This window comes from Rhinolophus hipposideros, assembly GCF_964194185.1.
Source record: "Rhinolophus hipposideros genome assembly, chromosome: 8".
NCBI lineage: Eukaryota > Metazoa > Chordata > Mammalia > Chiroptera > Rhinolophidae > Rhinolophus > Rhinolophus hipposideros.
In genome coordinates this window covers 26,980,614-27,008,091 of record NC_138054.1, presented here as the reverse complement: position 1 = coordinate 27,008,091, position 27,478 = coordinate 26,980,614, and the positions used below count along the sequence as shown (strand labels likewise).

The following is a 27,478-nucleotide window of genomic DNA, read 5'->3' as shown; positions in this document are numbered from 1 at the left end:
TGAATAATATTTGTATTAATCATATTAAAAACCAAACATTACACTGAAAAATAAGCAATCAACAGTCCATACCACAAGTGTGGGTTTCTGGTCAGAGTACGTTTGTATAACACTGGCGATTTTGTAGTTGAGGGTTAAATCAAACTTAAATTCAGATTGGTTACTACTGCAGGGAAATCCAAGGACTACTTTCCGAAGTTTCACCGGTCTATGTCTCTCATCCATTTTCAGACATACAGCAGGTCTTTCACCATCTGAAAGCCATTCTGCAATCTTTAAATTGAAATATATACATTAAAAGGTTTTTCTAATAATGTTTTATGGCTTAAAATAACCCACTTTATAGACCACTTTAAAGTATAAAAATATTTAATCAAGTAGTCTTTTTCAATATTACATATTCCTTTACCACGATTCTATTGATAATTGGTAAATATTATCAATAGCAGTTTTTCAAGATTGTACCCACTTTTCACCATGGTAAACTTCCAATTAATTATTATTTTGTTTTATTTTCCTTCTTCAGAGTCTAGAGCAAAATTAAAATTGATTTTGGCAGAGAAATTGAACTTATCACTATTACTGTAACTTCTTTGCTATTTTTCAGAACTATGCCTAGATACGAATGACACTTTTGTGTTGTCCTAAATACTACGTGGAGAGTAGAAAGTAATGGTTAGCTTAGATTGGTAAAAGTGGGCAAGTTTTAAACAAAGAACAAATAACACTTGAAAGATGGCAGTGCCAAAAGCACATTTCAGACTCAATGCTAGAGTCACTAGTTGGAACTGTGGTGAGCAATGGTGAGCAACACCTGTCTTCACATAGCCTGCTTCCTAATCAGGCTTCATGCCCTGCTATGAACCTGATCATTGCTTTGACTGGAAGATGGATTAATGAGTTTCTAGTTGCAAAGGAAGGAATTATTAAAACATTTTCAAGCTATCATGGGTAAGGATGAGATCACACAAGAATTCAGTTTGAAAGTGGCAAAAGGCCAATGACAAAGATCTTAATTTAGGGAAAAATTGAGAAAGAGGACTTGTAGAAAAGAGGAATAGCTTTCTCAGAAGTAATGATTATCACAAGGGCGAAGAGAGTTTCAAGAATTACAGGATATGGATATTTAATTATTGCTTACAAATCAATAAAAAAAGTTTAGCATCCCAGTGTGAAAAAAAAGACATAACCTGGGAAGTTGCAAAAATAAAACTTAAGGTGGTTAATAACAATTAAAAATATTTACTTCAGGAAAAATCAATTCAGTACAAAATTTTTAAATAAGATACCATTTTAAACAAGAAAGTTGACAACTATTGAAAAGTAATAATAACTAATAACTACATTATACTATCTAGTATTAGAATACAGAGAAATGACTGACAGAAGTGTAAATGAATATAATATTTATCGAAAGCACTATGTCCTTAGAATTTTATATACCTTTTGACTCAGTTATTCTACTCTAGAAGTTTATCCTAAGGATATAATCATGTTTTCAAAGATATGTTACTTTCAGCATGATTTACAATACCAAAAATGGAAATAATCTTCCAGCGTTAAATTATAACAAAATTCCAGTATTAAATTATAATAAAACCACAAAATTGTATTAAAGAATATTTAATGACATAAAAACATTTGTAGGTGACATACAAGTCATAAAAGATTATGTACATTATGATTCCATCCACACATCTGGAAAGACAAACACTAAATTTTTGTTGTTTATACGAGTATACACTTAAAATTTTTCTCTATTATTTTTGAGTATGAACAAAACAAGCTGTAATTTTAAGAGCAAAAAAATGATTATTTGTGCCAAATTAAAGATAAAGGCAAAATTTTCCACTGGATTAGACAATATACCAGCTATTTGTGAAAACATTTTTTAAGAAGTAGCATGGGGAAAAAGTCATGTTATAGTAAGTGGAGAAGTAAATAGGAGTGAGAAAACAGAGTGAGGTCATACTATTTTTCAAGTTTGCAAAAAAATTGAAAAAAATTAGAACATATTTTCATATAGATAAAACTACATACAATTATTTCTTTACATGTCCATGTACCCCATTAACTATGAAATCCTCCTCAAGGGCAGGGTCTATGTTTTCACTTTCGCATCGATTGTTAGTGCTTACCACAATGTGTAGAATTGGGGGAGGTGGATGGTAATCATCTAACCAATTATTTTTATTCTCCACCATACTCTGCTATACAACTAGAGTCAGCTAGTTACAACAACCATACATATTATTAGTCAAGTTATTATGAGGTATCTGAAACCCACAAAACTAAGACTTTAAGATACTAGCAGATGACACACTTGTACCAAAAATGTTTTATTAAAAATAATCAACCAAATTTTATGAGATTAATGCTGCCTTACCTATGAAATCTAACCATTACTTTCTATAACATACATTCTTATTAAATTAATTAGGTGATTTACAGAAAAAAAAAACCCTCACTTTTCTCTAAGATTAAAATGCTTAAATATTTTACTAGTCATAAAAAAAATCTTATAGACTAAAATTGTAACTTACATCCTCAGCATTTGGAATTGTTGCAGATACAGCTATAAATCTCATCGGAATCGTATTTTCTAAAGTATGAGATAAAGACTTTACAGTTTTCATTCTGCTGACTACAACTTCAAGAGTTGGTCCACGATTTTCATCTTTTACAATATGTACCTAAGAAAGAAGTCAAGAAAAAAATCATTAGCTATAAAAATAAAAATCTACCTAATCAACTAAAATGTGCAACAATATTAACACTCTTCCTTAAGAAAATAAGCATTTTCCAATTGAAAGAATAAAAGAAACATAGTTTGGTTGAAAATGTCGTGATTCTTTCTATCCATTCTAGTAATCTTTTTATGTTATCTCTGAAAGTAAATAATACGTTCACTACCTCATCAATGAGAAACAGTCGAACCAGTTGAACCAAAGAATTGTCTCTCCATTTCCTAGTCATGCTATCCCATTTCTCCTAGAGAAAAATATGCAAGTGCTTTAATATGATAAGGGATTATAATAAGTATCATTTAGATAGCAATAAAATTTTAACATGCCATGTTACAAATGATGGGCAACATTTTAGTTAACATCTTAAAAGTATCCTGGAAAAGATATAAAGATTAAAAATTCTTTTAAGGATTTCGACAGTCCTACAAGTGTTTTAAAAACTGAACCCCCATTTATTTTTAAGTTTAAGCAAAAATATTCAAAATTATAGTCTAATTACCTTTTGTAAGCTCTATCAGGTAATACATAATACTTGGGTACAAGAATATAAGCAGTAAGTGTGATTACAAAGTATCCACAATAACAAACTGCCTATTCATACCTTTTGCCTAGTTTCCCCATTTGGTTGTTTGTCTTTTGCTTATTGATTTATAAGCATTCCTTATATATCCTGAAAACTACTACCTTTTGTTTGTTTTTTACATTGCAAACATATTCTTCTACTTTGTATTTCTTTTAACTTTTTTTCTTGGTGAAGAGAAATAGATATTTTCTAATAAACCAAGGAAATAATAAAGTATAAATAACACCTACTGGAGTTGTCATAATAATATGTGCATGCTGAATCTCAAATAGGTCATCCATTACTGTATCTCCAGTGAGTTCTTTACAATTCAGTCCTATTGGTCCAAATTTTTCTTTCCAGTCGTCAAAACGCTGACTACACAGGGCTTTTATTGGTGCCACTATAACAATATCAGATATTTACTTTGAATGTCAGTGAAATTTTAAAATTATTTTCACAAAAATGTTGGTTAATAAAATTACAATAAAAATACATATCTAGGTTCTGTCTAATATTTGTAAATTAAAAGTTAATAGGAGCATCTTATTTAGAGTTATAAAGAGGTAATCACCAAACAGAACCAAAAATAGAAAACGAAGTGATTGCTCAGGGAACCTGAGGTATTTGCTCAGGTAACTAAGAGTGAAGTGAGTTACAGCAAGAGATGATTGCTTTTCATTATAAGCCCTTTTATGATAACTGATACTTTTAACCATGTGCATAAATTACCTTGATGAAAAATTTAAAAATACGTATATACCTAAGAAAGGAGAGTAGAGGTTCCTATGGAAATTTCTAGAATTACAAAATATTTGACTTTATTTGCTCATCTTGTCTGTCCTTTTAAGAATAAGCATGTAAAAGCCAAACTCTCAATTGAAATGTTCCTTTTTATTTACAACTCTGGGAAAATGTGTTTTGAATTAAAGGTAACAGATAAGACCAAAAGTGATATGTCTTTATTAAAAATATATGGAAAACCAAATAAAAATTCCTATTGCTTGAACTTGAATTTATGTCTTACTTTTGCCTCAATGATTTTTCATTATTATAATTATTACTCTTAAAATATACAAATACTTACTGTAAACAATTTTGATGTTTGACCATGGCAATGGAACTTCCATTAACAATCTTGTTATAGCAAGCTCAAACACCACAGTTTTCCCAGAACCAGTGGGAGCACAAATCACAAAATTCCTATCTGTGTAAAGAAGCTAAAAAATAAAAATTAATCAATCGTGGAATATATACAATTTTTCATTCACATTCTCAATTTATTAAAAAATATGCCTGAGGAAGACTCTACAGAATAACAGCGCCAACATTTTCATCTATACCTTTATTAAAATTGTGCCCTTGCTCTAGATTCACCACCCTTAAACAATTACACTATTAATAATTTATCACCTTGTTTTATTTGTCAAAGTAAGATGCTAGGCCTAGAAAATCATTTCTTTAGCTACCAGAGAAATTTTTATAAATCTAATAAGTACACACCAACCCATCTATGAAAATCACATGCATGCACTTAACAAACATTTTTTGTACCAGTCACTGAGTGTGTCACTGGGGACATAAAGATGAAAGTGATCTAGTCCCTGCCCTTAGAGAGCAAACAATCTAGTAAGAAAAGGCAGACAAGTAAGTAATTATGCAATACTTACATCATCAAAAGCTTTGGACTGTATATAGTTGAAATATGGGAATTCTTTGAAAATACTTCTAAATTTTGCTGCTTAGAATAAAGTCAAGGAGTCAAATATTTCGGAACTTTAAAAATTGGTTAATTTTAATTAAAAAATTAAGTTAAATTAATATTGACTGATAATATTTAATTATTAGGCTTTAATACTTGCTATTAGACATCATAAGGAATTAACAGATATAGAGAAGGAACCAAGATGGCAATAGAGAATGCTCCTGAACTTCCCTCCTCTCGCAGATCCACCAAATATACAGCCACTCAGAAAACAATTCCCTCTAAGAGAAATCCTGAAAGTAATTGAGTGGCTCCTATATATTGGACGAATGAGAAAATAAGACACTGAAATAGGTAGGAAAGGCTGAGACAACTCTAGCCATAAATCCCACCCCTGGCATAGCATCATACAACTGGGAAGGAACCCCCAATTTCCACCTTCTCCCTGAAGAGCAAAGGGTTTAAGCCACACATCTAGTGTTCAACTTTTAAGGCTCCCATCTGAAGGACAGGCCGCCAAAACACCCAACTCTGTGACCAATAGGGCTTGCATTTATGAGATCCACAGGACGATAGCAAACAAAGAAGCAGTTTTTATTTTTATTTTTTGCCAGCCACAGAGACTATTTATTCATACGATATATGAATCACACTGCTCTTCTTTTCCCAAACACTAAAAATAAGTCACTTTATGTAAACATATTCAGTCTCTTGATTTACATTTGTTCGTTTTTGTTTTTTTTTCAATTATATTTGACATTCAGTATTATTTTATATTAGTTTCAGGTGTACAATGTAGTGGTTAGACATGTATACAATTTATGAAGTAATCTCCCTGATTAGTCTACTACTCACATGGCACTATAGTTATTACAATATTTTGACTATATTCCTTGTGCTGTACTTTACATCCCTGTGACTATTTTGTAACTACCAATTTGTACTTCTTAATCCCTTCATCTTTTTTACTCAGTCCCCCCAATCTCCTCTAATCTGGTAACCATCAGTTTGTTCTCTGCATCTGAATCTGTTTCTGTTTTGTTCTTTAGATTCCACATATAAATGAGACCATGTGGTATTTGTCTCCTCTGTCTAACTTATTTCACTTAGCATAATACTCTCTAGGTCTACCATGTTTTCCCAAATGGTAAGATTTTATTTTTTTATGGTTGAGTAATATTACATTATATACGAGTATATATACCAACTCATCCTTATCCAATCATCTATTGATAGGTACTTAGGTTGCTTCCATATCTTGACTATTGTAACTAGTGCTGCAGTGAACATAGCAGTGCATATACCTTTTCGAATTAGTGTTTTGGATTTCTTCAGATAAATACAGAGAAGTGGAACTGCTGGGTCATAAGGTAATTCTATTTTTAAATTTTTGAGGAACTTCCAAACTGTTTTCCGTAGTGGCTGTACCCTTTGCAATCCCACCACAGTGCACAAGGGTTCCCTTTTCTCCACATCCTAGCCAACACTTGTTATTTTTTGATTTATTGATGATAGCCATTCTGACAGGTGTGATGTAATATCTCATTGTGGTTTTATTTTGCATTTCTTGGTTGATTAGTGATGTAGAACATCTTTTCATGTGTGTATTGGCCATCTGTTTGTCCTCTTTGGAGAAATCTCTGTTCAGGTCCTCTGCCCATTTTTAAATTGGATTGTTTCATTTTTTTGATATTGAGTTGTATGAGATCTTTAGAAATTTTGGATATTAACCCCTTATCAGATGTATCATTGGCAAAAATCTCCCATTCAGTAGGTTGTCATTTAATTTTGTTGATGGTTTCCTTTGCTGTGGCAAAAACTTTTTAGTTTAATGTAGTCCCATTTGTTTATTTTTTTCTTTTGTTTCCCTTGCCCGAGGAGCTATATAAGAAAAAAATATTATTGAGAGTATTCTCAGAGAGTTTACTTCCTATGTTTTCTTCTAAGAGTTCTATGGTTTTGGGTCTTACATTTAAGTCTTTAATCCATTTTGCATTTATTCTTGTATATGGTGTGAGACGGTAATCCAGTTTCATTTTTTTCCCATGTATCTGTCCAGTTTTCCAAGCATCATTTGTTGAAGAGACTGTCCTTAGCCCATTATATATTCTTGTCTCCTTTGTCATTGATTAATTAACCATATAGGTGTGGGTTTATTTCTGGGCTCTCTATTCTGTTTCATTGATCTACGTGTCTGTTTTTTATGCCAATACAATGCTGTTTTGATTTCTATGGCCTTGTAGTATAATTTGATATTACAGTAGGTAGCATGATCCCCCCAGCTTTGTTCCTCCTTCTGCATGGCTATTTGGGGTCTTCTATGGTTCCATATAAATTTTAGGATTATTTGTTCGAGTTCTGTAAAAAATACAATTGGTATTTTAAGAGGGATTGCATTGAATCTATAGATTGCTTTGGGTAGTATGGACATTTTAATGATGTTAATTCTTCCTATCCATGAGCATAGTATATGCTTCTGTTTATTTGTATCTTTTTCAACGACTTATAATTTTCCAAGTACAGGTCTTTTACCTTCTTGGTTAAATTTATTCCTAGGTGTTTTTTTTTGTTTTTTTTTTTTGTTTGTTTGTTTTTTGTGTGGAATTGTAAATGGGATTATTTTCTTAATTTCTCTTCCTGATAGTTCATTATTGGGGTGTAAAAATGTAACTGATTTGTGATTAACTTTGTATCCTGCTACTTTACTGAATTCACTTATCAGTTCTAATAGATTTTTGGTGGAATCTTTGGGGTTTTCTCTATACATAGTATCATGTCATCTGCAAATAATGACAGTTTTAATTCTTCTTTTCCAATTTGGATGACTTTTATTTCTTTTTCTTGTCTGATTGCTGTAGCTAGGACTTCTAATACTATGCTGAATAAAAGTGGACATCCTTGTCTTGTTCCTGATCTTAAGGAAAATGCTTTTTGATTTTCTCCATTGAGTATGATGTTAGCTATGGGTCTGTCATATATAGCCTTTATTATGTTGAGATATGTTCCCTCTAGTCCCACTTTGCCAAGAGTTTTTAGTAATAAGTGGATGCTGGATTTTGTCAAATGATTTTTCTGCACCTGTTGATATGACCATATGATTTTTATCTTTCATTTTGTTTATGTGGTATATCACATTAATTGATTTGCAGATAATGAACCAAGCCTGCATCCCAGGAATAAATCCCACTTGATCACAGTATATGATCTTTTTAATGTATTGCTGAATTCAGATTGCTAATATTTTGTTGAGGATTTTTACATCTATGTTCATCAGGGATACTGGCCTACAATTTTCTTTCTTTGGAATATCTTTGTCTGGTTTTGGAATCAGAGCAATGGTGGACTTGTAGAATGAGTTTGGGAGCCTTCCCTCCTCTTGAATGTTTTGGAATAGTTTGAGAAGAATAGGTATTAATTCTTTTAATGTTTGGTAAAATTCACCTGTGAAGCCATCAATTCAGGATTTTTGTTTGTTGGAGGTTTTTTTTATTATTGATTCGATTTCATTAGTAGTAATCTGTCAATTCAGATCTTCTGTTTCTTCTTTTTTCAGTCTTGGGAGATTGTCTGTTTCTAGGAATTTATCCGTTTTTCCAGATTGTCCAATTTTTTGGAGTATAACTGCTTGTAGTATTTTCTTGTAATCCTTTGCATTTCTGTGGTGCCCATTGTCAATGCTCCTTTTTCATTTCTGATTTATTTGGGTCCTCTTTCTTTTTTTTCTTGATGGGTCTAGTAAAGATTTATCAATTTTGTTTATCTTTTAAAAGAACCAGCTCTTGGTTTCATTGATATTTTGTATATATATTTTTTAGACTCTATTTCATTTATTTCCACTCTGATATTTGTTATTTCCTTCCTTCTACTCACTTTGGGCTTTGTTTGCTATTCTTTTTCTAGTTCCTTTAAGTGTAAAGTTAGATTGTTTATTTGAGAATAGGCCTATATTGCCATGAATTTGCCTCTTAGGATTGCTTTTGCTGTGTCCCATAGATTTTGGGTCATTGTGTTTTCATTTTCACTTGTCTCAAGGTATCAAAGAAGCAGTTTTTAAATTGGCACATGAACACCCCCCCACACACCCCTGCAGGTACACATCCAGGCTCAATACAAAGGGGACAGGCAAAATGCCCACCTCCAGTTTCTCCCAGGAAGGGATATAAGTGCCTACTTTCTCAGCTGCTGTCTGAGGTTCTAGCTTCTAATCAGCCAGCATCTAGGTACTAACTGCAACCCTCCCCTTTGGGACAATGATGAATCTTGACACATCCTCAACCACTGGTACTACTAAGAGCAAAGACAGTGGACAATCACAAAGGTTTGAGAGGCAAATAGGTTTTTGGGCCAGGTTGACTGATGAGGTTTATCTCCTACATAAAACCTGTCTCTCAAGACTGGGGAGGTGCATGTTTTATCTAATGTGCAGAAACAAACACAGGGAGTCAAGGAAAATTAAGAAATAAGGGGATATGTTCCAAACAAAACAAGATAACCAGAAAGCAAACTTAATGAAACAGAGATAAGTGATTTACCCGACAGAGGGTTCAAAATAATGCATAAAGATGATCACCAAGGTCAGGAAAGCAATACATGAACAAAATGAGAATTTCAACAAAATCATAAAAATATAAAGTACCAAACAAATTATAGACCTGAAAAATACAATAACTGAACTGAAAAACTCAATAGAGGGGTTCAACATAAGATTGATCAAGTGGAAGAAAGGAACTTGAAGCGAACTTCAGTGAACTTGAAGACAAGGCAGTGGAATTAATGCAATCAGAGAAACAAAATAGAGAACGAAAAAGAGTGAAGATAGCTTAAGGGCCATATAAATTACTATCAAACGGAGCAATATATGCATTACCAGGGTCCCAGAAAGAAGAGAAAGGGGTAGAAATCTATTTAAATAAATAATAGCTGAAAATGACTCTAACTTGGAGGAAAGAAACCGACCTCCAGATCCAGAAAGTCCAGAAATTATCAAAGAAGATGAACCACTGCCAAGAGGCCAACACCAAAACACATAGTAATTAAATTGTCAAAAGTTAAAGACAAAGAGAGAATTTAAACAGCAGCACAAGAAAAGCAACTTGTTATATACAAAGGAATCCCTATAAGACTATAAGCAAATACTTCTCCAGAAATCTTGCAGGTTCTGGGATGATATAGTCTACGTGCTGAAAGACAAAACTGCCAACCAGGAAACTACCCAGCAAACTTGCCCTTGAGAATTGAAGGAGACAGTTTCCTAGACAAACAAAAACTAAAGGAGTTCATCACTAGCAGGCTGGCCTTACAAGAAATGCCAAAGTGAGTTCTTCAAGCTTAAATAAAGGGATGCTAATTAGTAACAGGAAAATGTATGAAAGTACAAAACTCACTGGTAAAGATAAATATGTAGTTAAATTCAAACTCTAATATTGTAATGGTGATAGTTAATCATTTATAACTTTAATATAAAGGTTAAAAGGCAAAAGTAATATAACTACAATAATTTTATAATGGATGGCAATATAAAAAGATACAAATAGTGACAAAAACCATAAATATTGGGGGAGTGAGTGTAAAACTGTAGAGCTTATGTATGCATGCAAAGTTAAATTATTAACTTAAAAGATACTATAGTTAGGACCGGCCCAGTGGCTCAGGCGGTTAGAGCTCCATGCTCCTAACTCCAAAGACTGCCGGTTCTATTCCCACATGGGCCAGTGGGCTCTCAACCACAAGGTTGCCAGTTCAGCTCCTCAAGTGCCGCAAGGGATGGTGGGCTCCGCCCCCTGCAACTAAGATTGAACACGGCACCTTGAGCTGAGCTGCCTCCTGATGGCTCAGTTGGTTGGAGCATAGGCTCTCAACCACAAGGTTGCCAGTTCGATTCCTCGAGTGCCGCAAGGGATGGTGGGCTGCGCCCCCTGCAACTAGCAATGGCAACTGGACCTGGAGCTGAGCTGCGCCCTCCACAACTAAGATTGAAAGGACAACAACTTGAAGCTGAACGGCACCCTCCACAACTAAGATTGAAAGGACAACAACTTGACTTGGAAAAAAGGCCTGGAAGTACACACTGTTCCCCAATAAAGTCCTGTACCCCTTCCCCAATAAAAAAATCTAAAAATAAATAAATAAATAAATTTTGGGGGGAAAAGAGATTATAGTTAAAACTATAAGATTTTTTTTAAATACTGTTTTTCTTTTATTTTTATTGGGGAATATTGGGGTATAGTGTATTTCTCCAGGGACCATCAGCTCTAAGTCGTTGGACTTCAATCTAGTTGTGGAGGGCGCAGCTCAGCTCCAAGTTCAGTCACTGTTTTCAATCTTAGTTGCAGGGGGCGCAGCCCACCATCCCATGCGGGAATTGAACCAACAACCTTGTTGTTGAGAGCTCGCGCTCTAACCCACTGAGCTACCTGGCCACCCCTCTGGAAGTTCAGCGGCAGCTCGGTGTCTTCAATCTAGTTGTGGAGGGCGCAGCTCACTGGCCCACGTGGGAATCAAATGGGCAACCCTGTTGTTCAGAGCTCACGCTCTAACCAACTAAGCTATTTGGCCGTTCCAAAACTATAAGTTTTATGCAAGCCTCATGGTAACTACAAATAAATACGCTATAGTTGATACACAAAAGGAAAAGGAAAGGGAAAGGAATCAAATTATACTACAGAAAATCATCAAATCACAAAGTAAGAAGGCAAAAGAAGAAAGGAGAAAAGGAACAAAAAGCTGGAAAACAATTAATAAAATGGCAATAGTAAGTCCACACCTATCAATAAATACTTTAAATGTAAATAGACCAACTGTCTAATCAAAAGATAAAATGGCTGAATAGATTTAAAAAAGAAACAAACAAGACCCAATTATATGCTGCCTACAAAAGACTCATTTCAGTTTTAAGGACACACGTAGACTGTAAGTGAAGGGGTGGAAAAAGATATTCTATACAAATGGAAATCAAAAGAAAGCAAGGATAGCTATACTTAGACAAAATAGACTTACAGCCAAAAACTCCAATGAGAGATGAAGAGGTCACTGTATAATGATAAAGGAGTTGATTCATCAAGAGAACATAACAATTGTAAATATTTATGTACCCAACATTGGAGCTAAGTATATAAAGCACATATATACCTTATATACCTAAGTATATAAAATGCATAGTAACATATCTAAAGGGAGAAATAGACAGCAATACAAAAATGATAGGCGGTTTCAAGACCCCACTTTCAACAATGGCTAGACCATCCAGAAAGAAAATCAATAAGGAAGTACTGGATGAACTTAAACTACCCATTAGGCCCGATGCATTTAACAGACATACGTTCTTCTCAAGGGCACATGGAACGTTGTCCAGGATAGATCATGTGTTAGGTCACAAAACAAGCCTTCATAAATTTAACAATATTGAAATCATATCAAACATCTTTTCCAACCACAATAGTATGAAACTTGAAATCAATTACAAGAAGAAAACTGGAAAATCCACAAATATGTGGAGATTAAACAAAATGCTCCTGTACAACTGGGTCAAAAAATAAATCAAAAGGGAACTCGCAAACCGATCACGAGATAAATGAAAACGGAAGCACAACACATCAAAACTTATGGTATGTAACAAAAGCAGTTCTAAGAGTGAAGTTTATAGCGATAAACACCTACATGAAGAAAAAAGAAAGAACACAAATAAACAACCTAACTTTATGTCTCAAGGAACCAGAAAAGAACAAAATAAGCCCAAAGTTAGCAAAAGGAAGGAAATAACAAAGATCAGAGCAGACATAAACAAAATAGAGACCAGAAAAACAATAAAGACCAATGAAACTAAGAGCTTGTTTTTTACAAGATAAACAAAATTGACAAACCTAGTATGTTAAATGTGCATACTACTCAAAGCAATCCACAGGTTCAACACAATCCTTATCCAAATTCCTATTGCATTTTTCACAGAAATAGAAAAACCAATTCTAAAATTCACATGGAACCACGAAAGACCCCAAAGCCAAAGCAATATTAAGAACAAAGCTGGAAGCATCACACTTCTTGATTTCAAATTATATTACAAAGCTGTAGCAATCAAGACAGTATAATACTGGCATAAAAACAGACACATAAATTAATGGAACAGAATAGAGAACTCAGAAATAAACCCATGCATATATAGTCAATTAATTTCAACAATGGAGCCAAGAATTGGGAAATGTTAGTCTCTTCAACAAATGGTGATGGGAAAACTGGATAACCACATGCAACAGAATGAAACTAGATCACTATCTTATACCATATACAAAACCAACTCAAAATGGATTAAAGACTTCAATGTAAAACATGAAATCATAAAACTCCTAGAAGAAAACACAGGGACAAGCACCTTGACATTGGTCTTGGCAATGATTTTTTGAATTTGAAACCAAAAGCAAAGGGAACAAATGAAAAAAATAAACAAGTGGGACTACATCAGACTAAAAGGTTCTGAATAGCAAAGAAAACTCAACAAAATGAAAAGTCAACCAAAGGAATAGGAGAAAATATTTGGAAATCACATATCCAGTAAGAGGTTAATATCCAAAATATACAAAGAACACATACAAGCCAATAGCAAAAAGACATATAACCCAATTTAAAAATGGGCAAAGGACCTGAACAGACATTTTCCCTAAGATATACAAATAGCCACAGTACATTAAAGGTGTTTAGCATCACCAATCATCAAAAAAATATAAACCAAAATCACAATTAAATAGCACTTTATACCTGTTAGAATGGCTATTATCAAAAAGACAAGAGATGGCAAATGCTGGTGAGGATGTGGTTAAAAGGGAACCTTCACTGTTGGTTGGAATGTAAACCGGTACAACCATTACAGAAAACAGTATTGAGGTTCCTCAAAATATTAAAAATGTAAGTACCATATGACCTAGCAATCCCACTTTTGTGTTATATCCAAAGGAAGCAAAAATCAGTATCTCAAAGAAATATCTGTACTCCCATGTTTATTGCATTATTATTCACAATAGCCAAGGTATGGAAACAACCTAAGTGTCCATCAAGAGATGAATGGATAAAGAAAATGTAATATACATATATGCATAGATGTATATACATATATATATATAATTATATATATCCAATCAATATATATCACAATGGAATATTATTCAGTTTTCAAAAAAGGAAATTTATGACTTTTGCAACAACATAGATCAATCTGGAGAGAATTATGCAAAGTGAATTAAGCCAGACAAAGGAAGACAAATACTGCAGAGTATCACTTGGAAAGCAGAATCTTTTTTTTTTAAGTGTCAAACTCATAGAAACAGAAAATGAATAAATGATGGTTTCCAGGAGTTAAGGGTATGGGAGAAATAGAGAGAGGCTGGTAAAATAAAAGGGTATCAGCTATAAAATAAGTTCTGAAGATCTAATGTATAACATGGTGACTAGAGTTTTAATACTGTATTTTATAACTGAAATTTGCTAAGAAAGTACAACTTAAGTGTTCTCAGCAGAAAAAAAAAAGTAAATATGTGAGGCAATGAATGTTACCTAACTTGATGGTGGGAACCTTTGATAATATATACATGTATCAAATTATCGCATTTAATACTTTAAATATATTATAATTTTATTTGTCAATCATACCTCAATAAAGCTGGGGCAGGGGGTGGTTAACAGAAATTATTCCAGTTCCCAGTCACATTCCATAATCTGAAAAGAACGAGTAAAGTCCTTACGGGAAAACACGGTTACATAAGAGTTAAAATTTGACAATTAAATCTGATGGAAGAGATGCATATACATAGATGCAAGTATACCAGAACTAAGCATGTAATGGTTTTTCCAGAGTAGTGTTTCTTCTTATTCACCTTGACTAGACTCTATATTTGATTTTTATCTCTTTTTAAAAACCCCAAATTTTACTTTTTAACTGTTAGTTATGTTTTCATTAGCTGATAAGGGTTTCTGATCACCTAATCCTGAATCCTTTGTTTATGATAATATGGGTGTTCTAAGTGGTGAATTTAATTGCAACTATCAGCATACTGGCTTGGCAAGGACTTAAATCATCCTTCCTTTGTAGGAAAGGGGGGTGAGGGGTGGGAGATGAGGGCAAGGGGAATCAAATATATGGTGATGGAAGGAGAACTGACTCTGGGTGGTGAACACACAATGGGATTTATAGATGATGTAATACAGAATTGTATACCTGAAATCTATGTAATTTTACTAACAATTGTCACCCCGATAAATTAAAAAAAAAGAAATTGTGGTACACTTATGCAATGGAGTATTACACAGTCATAAAAAAGAATGAAATCTTATCATCTGCAATGACATGGATGGACCTAGAGTACATTATGCTAAGTGAAATAAGTCAGACTGAGAAAGACAAATACCGTATGATCTCGCTTATATGTGGAATCTAAAGAACAGAATAAACGAACAAACAAAACAGAAATAGACTCTGAGATACAGGGAAAAAACAAAACTGATGGTTGCTAGACAGGAGGGGGGTGGGGATGGGGGAGAAGGTAAAGGGATTAGAAAGTACAAATTAGTAGTCACAATATAGTCACGGGGATATGAAATACAGTTTGGGGAATATAATCAATAATGTTGTAAAGATTATGTAAGGTGCCAGATGGGCACTGGACTTATTAGGGAGACCACTTCATAGACAGTGTAGATGCCTGACCACTGTGCTATACACCTGAAGCTGAAATTGAATAATATTGAATGTCAACTATAATTATATATATATACATATATAATATATATATATTATATATATGTGATGTGGAGTACAGCTTAGGGAATATACATAGTCAATGGTATTATAACAGCTATATATGATGTCAGAAGGGCAGTAGATGGGCGTGGTTATCACTTTGTGAGGGGTGTAAATGTCTAACTAATATATTGCTTTGTACACCTGAAACTAAAAAAACAACAAAAAAACAAAAAAACACATCAACCATGTCCCAGCTGTAAGGCCTTCCCTCTGTCCAGACTATTCTTCCTTCTATATTTCTTTGGCTCTTTCACTTCTTTCAGTTGTTTACATCACACTTTCTCAAAAAGACCTACCCTAATTACTCTATTTAATTCTAATCCTGGGTCCCCAATCCTAGCATTCCCAAGTTAATCACCTTTGCTCTACTTTTTTCTTTTTCCGTATTATTCATCCCTTCTAACATACTATATGACTTATTTATATACTGTTACAATTGTTCAGATCTAGCCTCTTTCCCAAGACTGTTAATTAACTCCTCAAGGACAATGATTCATTGCCTGTTTTCTTAACTGACATATCCTAAATACCTGGATAGTGGTTGGCACACAGTAAGCACCCAATTAATATAGGTTGGCATTCATTAAATCAAACAGATAATTTACAGATCTTCATTTTACTTTCAGTTTTGCAGAGTGTCAGTATACTTGTACCAAAACAAAAATATAGTTTAGAGTTTGTCAATCCATCAGCTTTTGAAAGAATCTCATTTTTCCTCCAAAATATGTCTCTTCCTATAAAATATTTATTTCTAACAAGCCCACAAGTGGGCTATCATGCTGGTTTTTCTCTCATTAGATAGTTCTACATCAGTTTACATTCACAAAAAATGAATCTCTGATTCGGAGTAGATATAGAATCAGTTTTCTAGCTCATGAGAAAACTCAGCTACTAACATTGTTTATTATCACTATCAACACTTGATATCAGTTTTTTTCTCTCGTTCCACAAACTCTCAGCAGTATCACTGCAATTATATGTTATTACAGGTGGGAAAATGTTTTCAGAACTGAAAATAACAAGAGTACTGTGGCAGCATCAACATGACCAAACTTCTATTGTCCTGAGGATTCAAACACAGTAAAATATTGGAAAAGAATCAGAAAATAAGTTATGTCCAAGTGGCCCTCAAACTCTCAAATTATAATGCATAGAATTCAGTCTTCCAGTTTAATTTAAATATACACTTGGAAAAAATAAAGTGTAGCAGTTCAGGGAGTTTGACAGCACATGAACTTTTTGGACAACACAATGGACACAAGAACTCTTAACTAACAAAGAGACCTAAACAATAGAATCACTTCCACTGTGCTAATACAGCATGAAAATCTTTAAAACTATTCCAAAGTTACTGCCATATTATGGCAAGTTCCGGTAGGGGAGAAGAATTATCCATCATACAGATAATGAAACTAACTTTAAGTATTTACTGCTTACCTATTTCCTATGCTCCCACCCTATTTAGATCAACAGAGAGAAGGAAGCACAGTTAAGATTGAGACAGTGTGCTGAACAGAAGCACTAAAAGCTGGCTATGTCTGAAGTTATTATTTCCTCATATATAACCCTCTTATATTACCCCTCCACCATTCAAATTTAGTTCAGTTAGGTGCACTGGACGCAACTTTTCACAAGTGGTTGGGCAAATATTTTCAAACCATACTTCAGAATTATTTCAATCGTTGAGTACCCAGGATTAGAATCACTAACCCCTAGATTTCTCTAGCTCAACTGCCTAACATCTGGAATTGACTTTCTGTTTTGCCAAGTAGACTATAATTTTAATGGATTCTAAGTGTCTTCTCCAGCTTTTGAGTCACTAATTCCCTAATCCTAAAATATAGTTTTGATGATGTAACTTGACCTGCTCAAAAATACTTTATGGTTTCTCCTCATTGCTTAATAAATTTATTAAAAATAAAAACAAAAACTCTTGACCTTGGTATTCATGGCATTAAATGATCTGATCCTAAGATACCTATCAAATATTATTTCCTACTGCTCCCTTAATCATAACTTTCATTTCAACCAAACTGGAATGGTTGTTCTTTCCAAACATATTCCACAATATTTTTACCCTCACCTTTGCTCAAGGACACTCTTTTGCAAAAACAACGTTGATACTTTAACTGTCTTTCAATGTATTTGGATAGGAAGATAAATAAGGCATGGTCTTTGCCTTCATGGAGTCCATAGGGCATAGGGAAACAGTCACAAAAACAGCTAATGAATTATAATAAAATAGAATAAATACACTGCTATAGACATAACACAGGGTATCAAAGAAGCAAAGAGAATGTCACCCCCAAAACACACATATGTATGCAAAATATTTACATTAAAAGTGTGAACACACTTAAATCAGATTATAGGTATAAACTGCAAATTAAGCTCTTTCAAAAAAACACTGGATTTGTAAAAATGTCCCCAATCCACAGTATGTCCCATTCTTATTCATTTGCTCTACTCATGTTTATCTCAATATATTGTCCTTATCCAAAGTATAAGAAATTATCTGTATCATTTTGCAAGCAAATGTGCTCCGAATTCAGCCAATAATACAAATGCATTTCTGTACTTATCTTGTCAAATTGTTCACAAACTGTTCACAAACAGTTCACAAACTGGCACCAGACTGCAAACCACACTTAGAATAGTACTGTCACACACATTGGCTCTCTTATATGACCCAAAAGATTTACTTTTCCCTCGTTTTCTTTGTCAACCAAAGTAAGCAGAGACACAATAAAACAAAGTGTTTAAAAATTATGATTTCAAATATAAAGTTGCTATACTAAAATATTTTAAAGGATACGGATTTCTGTGACAGCCTTCAAGGAATCTAAACCATTTTCTGGTACTCCTAAAATAAAAAATAAAAAAAATCCTACAAACTTATATAGATATGCTTTAACCTTTTCCATAAAAACCGCTTCAATAAAATTGCGTAACTTTATTGACAGTACAGTTAAAAATATCAGTTTAAAAATTAATGCAATATAATAAAGAAGTGTAGAAACTGCACATAGAGAGATAACCTACTCAAATTTAGTATATTTTTTATATTCTTCCCTATGCTAAAAAATACAGACTAATTTGTACTTTTATAAAACCAAATGAAAAAGCAAGGAATTACCTTGAACTTCATGAGGCTGGGATGCAACTGAAAAAGATGGTGCTTTCAATATGCCTTCTCTGATTTCAGAAGCAGAAAAAGGATCACTTTCTGGAAACATGTTAATATCTAAATATTGGGGTTTCTGCTTACTATTGCTATATTTCCATGATTTCCCTTTATTCATTTCTGTTTGGACAATTTTCACTGAGCCAATATGAGAACCCACGTTTGCACTGTCATCAGAATAAGCACTCCCATGTGTATTGTCAGATATTTTAAATAATCTGCAAAAAAAGAAAAGAAACATATTTACACTCGTAACAGTTGCTTAGAATGTGAAAAACTAGCACAAAATCAGTCCCTTTAAAAATACCTGTAGATTATGGTTTATTCAAACACAAAAGCTAATCATTCTCCTAAATTTACCACTGTATTATTCTTTTCGCTCTCCTAAAACTCAGATAAATCCGTTTGTGGCAGCCAGTCTCTGTGATAGCCCCAATGATTCTTGTCTCCTGGTATTTACACCTTTCTGTAGTCTCCTATTTTAAATCAGGACTAGCCTATGTAACTAGCAGAGAACTGTGGAAGCACAAGTGTGTGACTTCCAAGGCTAGGACATAAAAGACACTGTCGCTTCCACATAGTCTCTTGGATCACTCACTCTGAGGGGTCTAGCCACTAGTGTATTATGAGAACACTCAGGCAACCCTATGAAGAGACACTATGGAGAGACATAGACAAGTACTGAAGCCTCTTATCAGTAACCAATGCCAACTTCCCAAACACTATTCAGCAATCATTTTAGAATAAGAAATACTTCTTTACTAAGTTCTGGAAAACACAGAAATGTCATCTTTATGATTGTAATTTATTATATTAGACTGATCAAAAGACAATCCATTGAAGTAATTTGTTCACAATAGCCCTAAGAGATGAAGTGACCAATAAGGTTCCTAATGCAACACTGGAATCTTATAAAATAACTAATGGGGATGACAGCAAGTATCAGTTTTACAGAATTCTGTAAGGAATTGAACCATATAAGTATTATAAAAATACAGAATACTTTCTAACTTATTTCTCCTATTAATCTTAATGACACGTTTCATGCAAGAACCAATCTTTCAAAAAATGAGAGAATATATTTTAGAACTGTTCCACTGCATCCTGCAATGCTAGCAGTTCTATCTTTGAAGATAGAAAATTCAAAGGTAGATGGTAGTCTTACATAATATAGTATTGATAGAATCCCATTATGAAATAGTATCAAAGGCAAAGAAACCCTTTTGCCATAGGATGACTCCTTGCTGTATGTTGTGATATAGGTTAAAAGCAGAGACTTTGGAATCAGACAAACCTGGGTACAAATTCAAAGCTCCTCTACTTTCTTGCTGTGTAACTTTAAAGTTAATTAGAGTTTGAAATAACGTTCCAAACTGCAAAAATTTTATCCACATGTGCATTACCTAAATTCTCTGGATCTCAATTCTTCCTAGGTCCTCTGAACTCCCACTCCACAAATTTCCTTATGTCTTCAACACCTTCACTGATTGTTATATTTACTTCCTGGTCTTAATTAAAATACTGCTTTACTCTGGAAAACTCTTGCTCCTTAAAAATCTCTTAAGTGGAAACTGCTAACTCTCCCACATGCTAGGTACTTAAGGGTTGAAAGTCTGTGTCTTCTTCACCCCAAATATACATCATTATTGTTTCCATTTGCTCACAAAAGTATCCGTGCTAACTAGCTATACTACCTTGTAATCCTACTCTTGGCATATATCATATATATCGACCTCTAGTCATCTTGGAATCTTTTCCTCTCAATTCCAAATTCTGCCATCATCTGGGTCACTTTGACACTCATTCAAAATTCCACCTTCTCAGTTTCTTAGGTATTCCTCTCCAGTGGCTTTCTCCCTCATACAATCTCAGTCACCTACACTCTCACTTTAGAACCTGTCATACAGAACCACTCCTTTCAAATCAATCATTTCAATATATCATTCTCTGACTACAACCTCCTATGCTTTTAGTTTGTTTGCTCAAGATACCAATGAGGTCAAAATAATTAACTGTAATTAACCTTATTTTCTCCCAAACCATCTTCCCATTCTCTTTCTCATTCACCTTTAATAAACTTAGAATCCATGATCTATCTTTTCAACTACTCTCATCAATATTCTAAACTCTGCTTCCCTTTATCCTTTTATTATACTTATCTTGCAAAACCTCAATCCTAGATGAATCTATCTACCTTTTTTATAATTGCAGTCAAACAGTGGAAACACTACTGGAAAAATCACAATTATTAGACAAATAATAATAAAATTCAGAGTTACCATCAGAAAAACTGCAGATACAAGATCAATATACAAAAATCAACTGTATTTCTATCCACTTGCAAAAATCAATCTGAAAAATAATTTTTAAAATTCCATTTATAATAACATCAGAAATAATAAAATACTTAGGAGTAAATTTATCCAAATAGGTATTAAGACTTGTCTACTGAAAACCACACAATATCACTGAAAGAAATTAAAGAAAACCTAAATAAATGGAAAGATATCCCATGTTGATAGACTGAAAGACTTAATGTTAAGATAGCAATACTCCTCAAGCTGATTTTCAGATTCAACACAATCCCTATCAAAATCCCAGCTGGCTTCTTTGCAGAAATTGACCAATTTAACCTAAAATTCATATGAAAATGCAAAGAACCAAGAATAGCCAAAAACAATCTTGAAAAAGAAAACAAAGTTGGAGGACTCATATTTCTTGATTTAAAACCTTACTACGTACAAAAGCTACATCAATCAAGATGTGAGACATGCCAGTGTGGAATATACCCTTATGCAAGGCCAGCACTGCCATTTAACCAATGGTATCGAATTGAGAGTCTAGAAATAAGCCTTCATGCGGTATAATAGGAAATATACATTTGGTCTTTATTTCCAGTTCCTGACATGGAGCTCCTAAAACCTTTGGAATTTCCTGTGTAATGGGAGTGATAGAAGCATCTTTTGTTATTCATAACAAGCCCCTTTCTTTATTTTTGTTTTTCTGGCTCACATTCCTTTATTTCTTTTAGCACAAATTAGCAACAAAATGTGTATTATATCCCCTTCTTTGTAACATGCAGTGTTCTGTAGGTTCTTTTTATACTTTTAGCATTTTTTCCCTTAAGTATATCTTGGAAATCATTCCACAAAAACTCATAGAGAGCTTCATTTTTTTTAATTATTATTTTTATTTTCAATTACAGTTGATATTCAATATTGTATTAGTTTCAGGTGTACAAAATAGTGGGTAGATATTTATATAACTTACAAAGTGCTTCTCCCTGGTAAGTCTAGTACCCGCATGGCACCATAATAGCTATTACAATATTAATGACTATATTCCCTATGCTGTACTTTATCCCTGTGACTATTTTGTAACTGCCAATTTGTACTTCTTAATCCCTTCACCTTTTACAGCCCCGCAAGCCACCTCCCATCTGGCAACTATCAGTTTGTTTTCTGTATCTATGAGTCTGTTTCCGTTTTGTTTATTTTGCTGTTTAGATTCCACATACAAGTGAAATCATATGTTACTTGTCCTTCTCTGCCTGACTTATTCACTTAGCATAATATAGTGGTCTATTAAGCTAGAAATTAAAAACATTTGCGGAGAGGGGAAAAAAATGGCGGCGTGAGGTGAGCCTCTGTAACGCTCCCCTGGAATTTACAACGAATCGGATAACAATAACTCCACAAAGGACTCCTTGCACAGCAGACAGGCAAGACGAAGAGGCCCACTACTGAATTCACCTCCAGGTGGGTGAATCGTGCGAGCGGGGGGAGGAGGGAGAGGAGAAGTGCGGAGACGGAGCCGCGCGGGCGCAGGACGCAGACCTAGCTCAGTGCTCGGAGCCCGCTGCTCCCGGATCTTCCGCAGCTGCGGGAGAGGGAAGGACTCGGACTGCTAGGGCTCCGCTTACGGCCCACAGGGCTGAGGGGGCAGCAGATAGCACGGCTGAACCCAACGCTCCCGGCAGCAAAGACTGAGGGAAGAGGGCTGAAATTGGTGGTTTAAGCCCTCACTGCCGAGAAGAGAACGGAAGCCTTAGGTACGGAGACTAGCCGCCCTCTCCCTACCCTCCCAGAGCTCACCCCGCCCCCACCTGCCCGGTGCTAGAAGCGATAAAGTAGCAGTGTCAGATCAAAGGACAGAATATTTGCTGCTCTGAGAGCTGTGGACCGCAGACACAGATTCGCAGCCCAACTAGTTACGGCAAAGGGGAGGGAGCTGTGAAAGCAGGACTGGCTGTGGTGGTGGTCGCCGCCATTGCTCTGGGCCACCTCTCACAACTCACCCCACCCCTAGCCCCACCTATCTGGGCGGATCCCTGCAGGAGTAAACAGAACTGCTGAAACATACGGGCTCTGAATCTGGTGCAGAAAGAGCTTTGGAACTCCAAAAGCTCTTCGCATACCTATCAACCTGTTGCAGAAGCCACTCCTGTAGATGTCTAGGAAGAGAAATAGTAAATCAGTGATTGCCATGAATAACCAAGGCAACAAGATAGCTCAGAAAGAAAGTGAAAAGTCTCCAGAAAAGGAACTTAGAGATATGGACATTTGTGATTTAAATGACAGAGAATTCAAGATTGCAATTCTGAAAAAACTGAACGAGATGCAAGAAAACACAGAAAGGCAGTTTAATGAACTCAGAAACACAATCAAAGAACACCATGAGCATTTTACAAAAGAGACTGAAATCTTGAAAAAGAACCAAATAGAATTTCTGGAGATTAAGAACTCAATAGAAGAAATTAACAATAAAATATCCAGCTTAGGTAGTAGAGTTGACCAGATGGAGGAAAGAATCAGTGACATCGAAGATAGGAACCTGGAATTTACACGGAGGGAAGAAGAAAGAGACTTGAGACTTAAAAGAAATGAAAGAACTCTACAAGAACTTTCTGACTCCATCAGAAAGAGCAATATAAGAATAATGGGCATACCAGAAGGAGAAGAAAGAGGGAAGGGAACAGAGAATATATTCAAACAAATCGTCGATGAGAACTTCCCAAACTTGTGGAAAGAACTGGATCCTCGAATCCAAGAAGCAAATAGAACACCTAATTACCTCAATCCCAACAGGCCTTCACCAAGGCACATTGTATTGAAGCTGTCTAAAATCAATGACAAAGAAAGAATCCTCAAGGCAGCCAGGGAAAAGAAGACGGTAACTTACAAAGGAAAGCCCATTAGATTATCATCAGATTTTTCAGCAGAAACTCTACAAGCTAGGAGGGAATGGAACCAAATATTCAAACTATTGAAAGAGAGAAATCATGAGCCAAGAATAATATATCCAGCAAAGATCTCCTTTAGATATGAAGGAGCAATAAAGACCTTTCCAGACATCCAGAAGCTGAGGGAATTTTCTAATACATGACCTGCACTACAAGAAATACTAAAGGAGGCTATTAGACCACCATCAACAGGGACAACTTGTGGCAACCGAAACATAGAAAGGGGGAGCGTAAAGGCCTGAACTGGAATATGGGAATAGAGAAAGTAAGCGTACTGAAGAAACTGGAATACTCTAAATATCAAACTTTCTTTTACATAAACTCAAGGGTAACCACTCAAAAAACATCCAAATCTGAAATATATACTGTAATAAAAGAAGAAACAGAGGGAAACATCATAGAATACCACCACACAGAAATAACAGACAACAACAAAAAGGCAAAGAAACAATGGAGACACAGCCTTACCAGAAAACTAAAGACAGAATGACAGGAAATCCTCACATATCAATAATCACCCTAAATGTAAATGGACTGAACTCACCAATAAAGAGACACAGAGTAGCAGATTGGATCAAAAAACTAAACCTGCTGTCTACAAGAGACACATCTCAGCTACAAGGACAAGCATAGACTCAAAGTGAAAGGGTGGAAATTGACACTCCAAGCAAATGGCACCCAGAGAAAATCAGGTGTAGCCATAATGATTTCCAATGAAACAGACTTCAGGGTGAAAAAGATAACAAGAGACAAAGATGGGTATTTCATAATGGTAAAGGGGACTATACAACAAGAAGACATAACAGTCATCAATATTTATGCCCCCAATCAGGGAGCACCGAAATATACCAAGCAACTACTAACAGAACTAAAGGGAGAAATTGACCAAAACACAATTATACTAGGGGACTTAAATACATCATTGACAGCTATGGATAGATCATCCAAACAGAAGATAAATAACGAAATCGCAGCCCTAAATGACACATTAGATGAATTGGACATAATTGACATATATAGAGCACTTCATCCTAAAACATCAGACTATACATTCTTTTCTAGTGTACATGGAACATTCTCAAGGATAGACCATATATTGGGACACAAAATCAGTCTCAGCAAATTTAAGAAGATTGAAATCATACCAAGCATATTCTCTGATCACAAAGCTTTGAAATTGGATATCAACTGCGAAAAGAAAGCAGGAAAAAACACAAATACATGGAGATTAAACAACATACTTTTAAAGAACGACTGGGTCAAAGAAGAAATTAGAGGACAGCTCAAAAGATACATAGACACAAATGACAATGAAAATACATCCTACCAAAATTTTTGGGATGCCGCGAAAGCAGTTTTAAGAGGGAAATTTATATCATTAGAGGCCTATCTCAAGAAACAAGAAAAAACCCAAATAAATAACCTCATGTTACACCTTAAAAAACTAGAAAAAGAAGAACAAGCAAAACCCAAGGTCAGCAGAAGAAAGGAAATAACAAAAATCAGAGCAGAACTAAATGAAATAGAGAACAAAAAGACAATAGAAAAAATTAATGTGACAAAGAGCTGGTTCTTTGAAAAGATTAACAAAATCGACAAACCCTTGGCTAGACTCACTAAGATAAAAAGAGAGAAGACACTAATTAACAAAATCAGAAATGAAAAAGGGGAAGTTATCACGGACACCACAGAAATACAAAGGATTATCCAAGAATACTATGAAGGACTATACGCCACCAAATTTAATAACTTAGAAGAAATGGACAAGTTCTTAGAAACGTATAGCCTTCCAAGGCTGAATCATGAAGAACTGGAAAATCTAAACAGGCCGATCACCAGTAACGAAATTGAATCAGTCATCAAAAACCTTCCCAAAATCAAAAGTCCTGGACCAGATGGCTTCACCAGTGAATTCTACCAAAACTTCAAAGAGGATCTAATACCAATCCTGCTCAAACTCTTCCAAAAAATTGAAGAAGAGTCAGTACTCCCTAACTCATTTTATGAGGCCAACATTACCCTGATACCAAAACCTGGTAAGGACAACACAAAAAAAGAAAACTACAGACCTATATCTCTGATGAATACAGATGCTAAAATCCTAAACAAAATTCTAGCAAATCGAATACAACAATGCATTAAAAAGATTATTCATCACGACCAAGTGGGGTTCATCCCCGGGGCACAAGGATGGTTCAACATTCGCAAATCCATCAATGTGATACATCACATAAACAAAATAAAGGACAAAAATCATATGATTCTATCAATTGATGCAGAAAAAGCATTTGATAAGATACAACATCCATTTATGATTAAAACACTTACTAAAATTGGTATAGAAGGAAAATACCTCAACATAATAAAGGCCATATACGACAAACCCTCAGCTAATCTCATAATTAGTGGTGAAAAGCTGAAGCCCTTTGCTCTACGTTCAGGAACACGACAGGGCTGTCCCCTATCACCTCTGCTTTTCAACATAGTGTTGGAAGTCCTCGCCAGAGCTATCAGGCAAGAGAAAGAAATAAAAGGCATCCAAATTGGGAATGAAGAAGTTAAATTGTCACTCTTTGCTGATGACATGATGCTATATATAGAAAACCCTAAAGACTCCACCAAAAAGCTATTAGAAACAATCAATGAATACAGTAAAGTTGCTGGCTTCAAAATCAACGTACAAAAGTCCATTGCTTTCCTATATACTAACAATGAAATCTCAGAAAAGAAATACAAAAAACAATTCCTTTTGCAATTGCAGCAAAAATAATAAAATACGTAGGAATAAACTTAACCAAGGATGTGAAAGACCTATCTGCTGAAAACTATAAGACATTTTTGAAAGAAATTGAAGAAGACACAAAGAAATGGAAAGACATTCCGTGCTCATGGATTGGAAGAATCAACATAGTTAAAATGGCCATATTACCCAAAGCCATATACAGATTTAATGCAATCCCCATCAAAATCCCAATGGCATTTTTTAAAGAAATAGAACAAAAAATCATCAGATTTGTTTGGAATCACAAAAGACCCCGAATAGCCAAAGCAATATTTAAAAAAAAGAACAATACTGGAGGTATCACACTCCCTAATTTTTGCTTGTACTACAGGGCTACAATAATCAAAACAGCATGGTATTGGAGGAAGAACAGACACATAGACCAATGGAATAGAATTGAGAACCCAGAAATAAAACCACATAAATGTGGACAGATAATTTTTGACAAAGAAGCAAAAAACATACAATGG

At 34.6% G+C, this 27,478-nt stretch overlaps 1 protein-coding gene across 1 annotated transcript in view; it reads right to left on the bottom strand.

The window, feature by feature from the left end:
* HFM1 (helicase for meiosis 1) overlaps positions 1 to 27,478 on the bottom strand; it is a 108,239-nt gene that overhangs the window by 73,222 nt on the left and 7,539 nt on the right. The window contains exons 4-11 of the mRNA XM_081057708.1: positions 18,937 to 19,202; positions 18,616 to 18,663; positions 4,980 to 5,050; positions 4,397 to 4,529; positions 3,561 to 3,712; positions 2,914 to 2,991; positions 2,544 to 2,693; positions 73 to 273 (exon numbers count right to left, since the gene is read on the bottom strand). Of these exons, the coding sequence (XP_080913834.1) occupies positions 73 to 273; positions 2,544 to 2,693; positions 2,914 to 2,991; positions 3,561 to 3,712; positions 4,397 to 4,529; positions 4,980 to 5,050; positions 18,616 to 18,663; positions 18,937 to 19,202 (1,099 nt within the window). The remainder of the gene's footprint in view (positions 1 to 72; positions 274 to 2,543; positions 2,694 to 2,913; positions 2,992 to 3,560; positions 3,713 to 4,396; positions 4,530 to 4,979; positions 5,051 to 18,615; positions 18,664 to 18,936; positions 19,203 to 27,478) is intronic.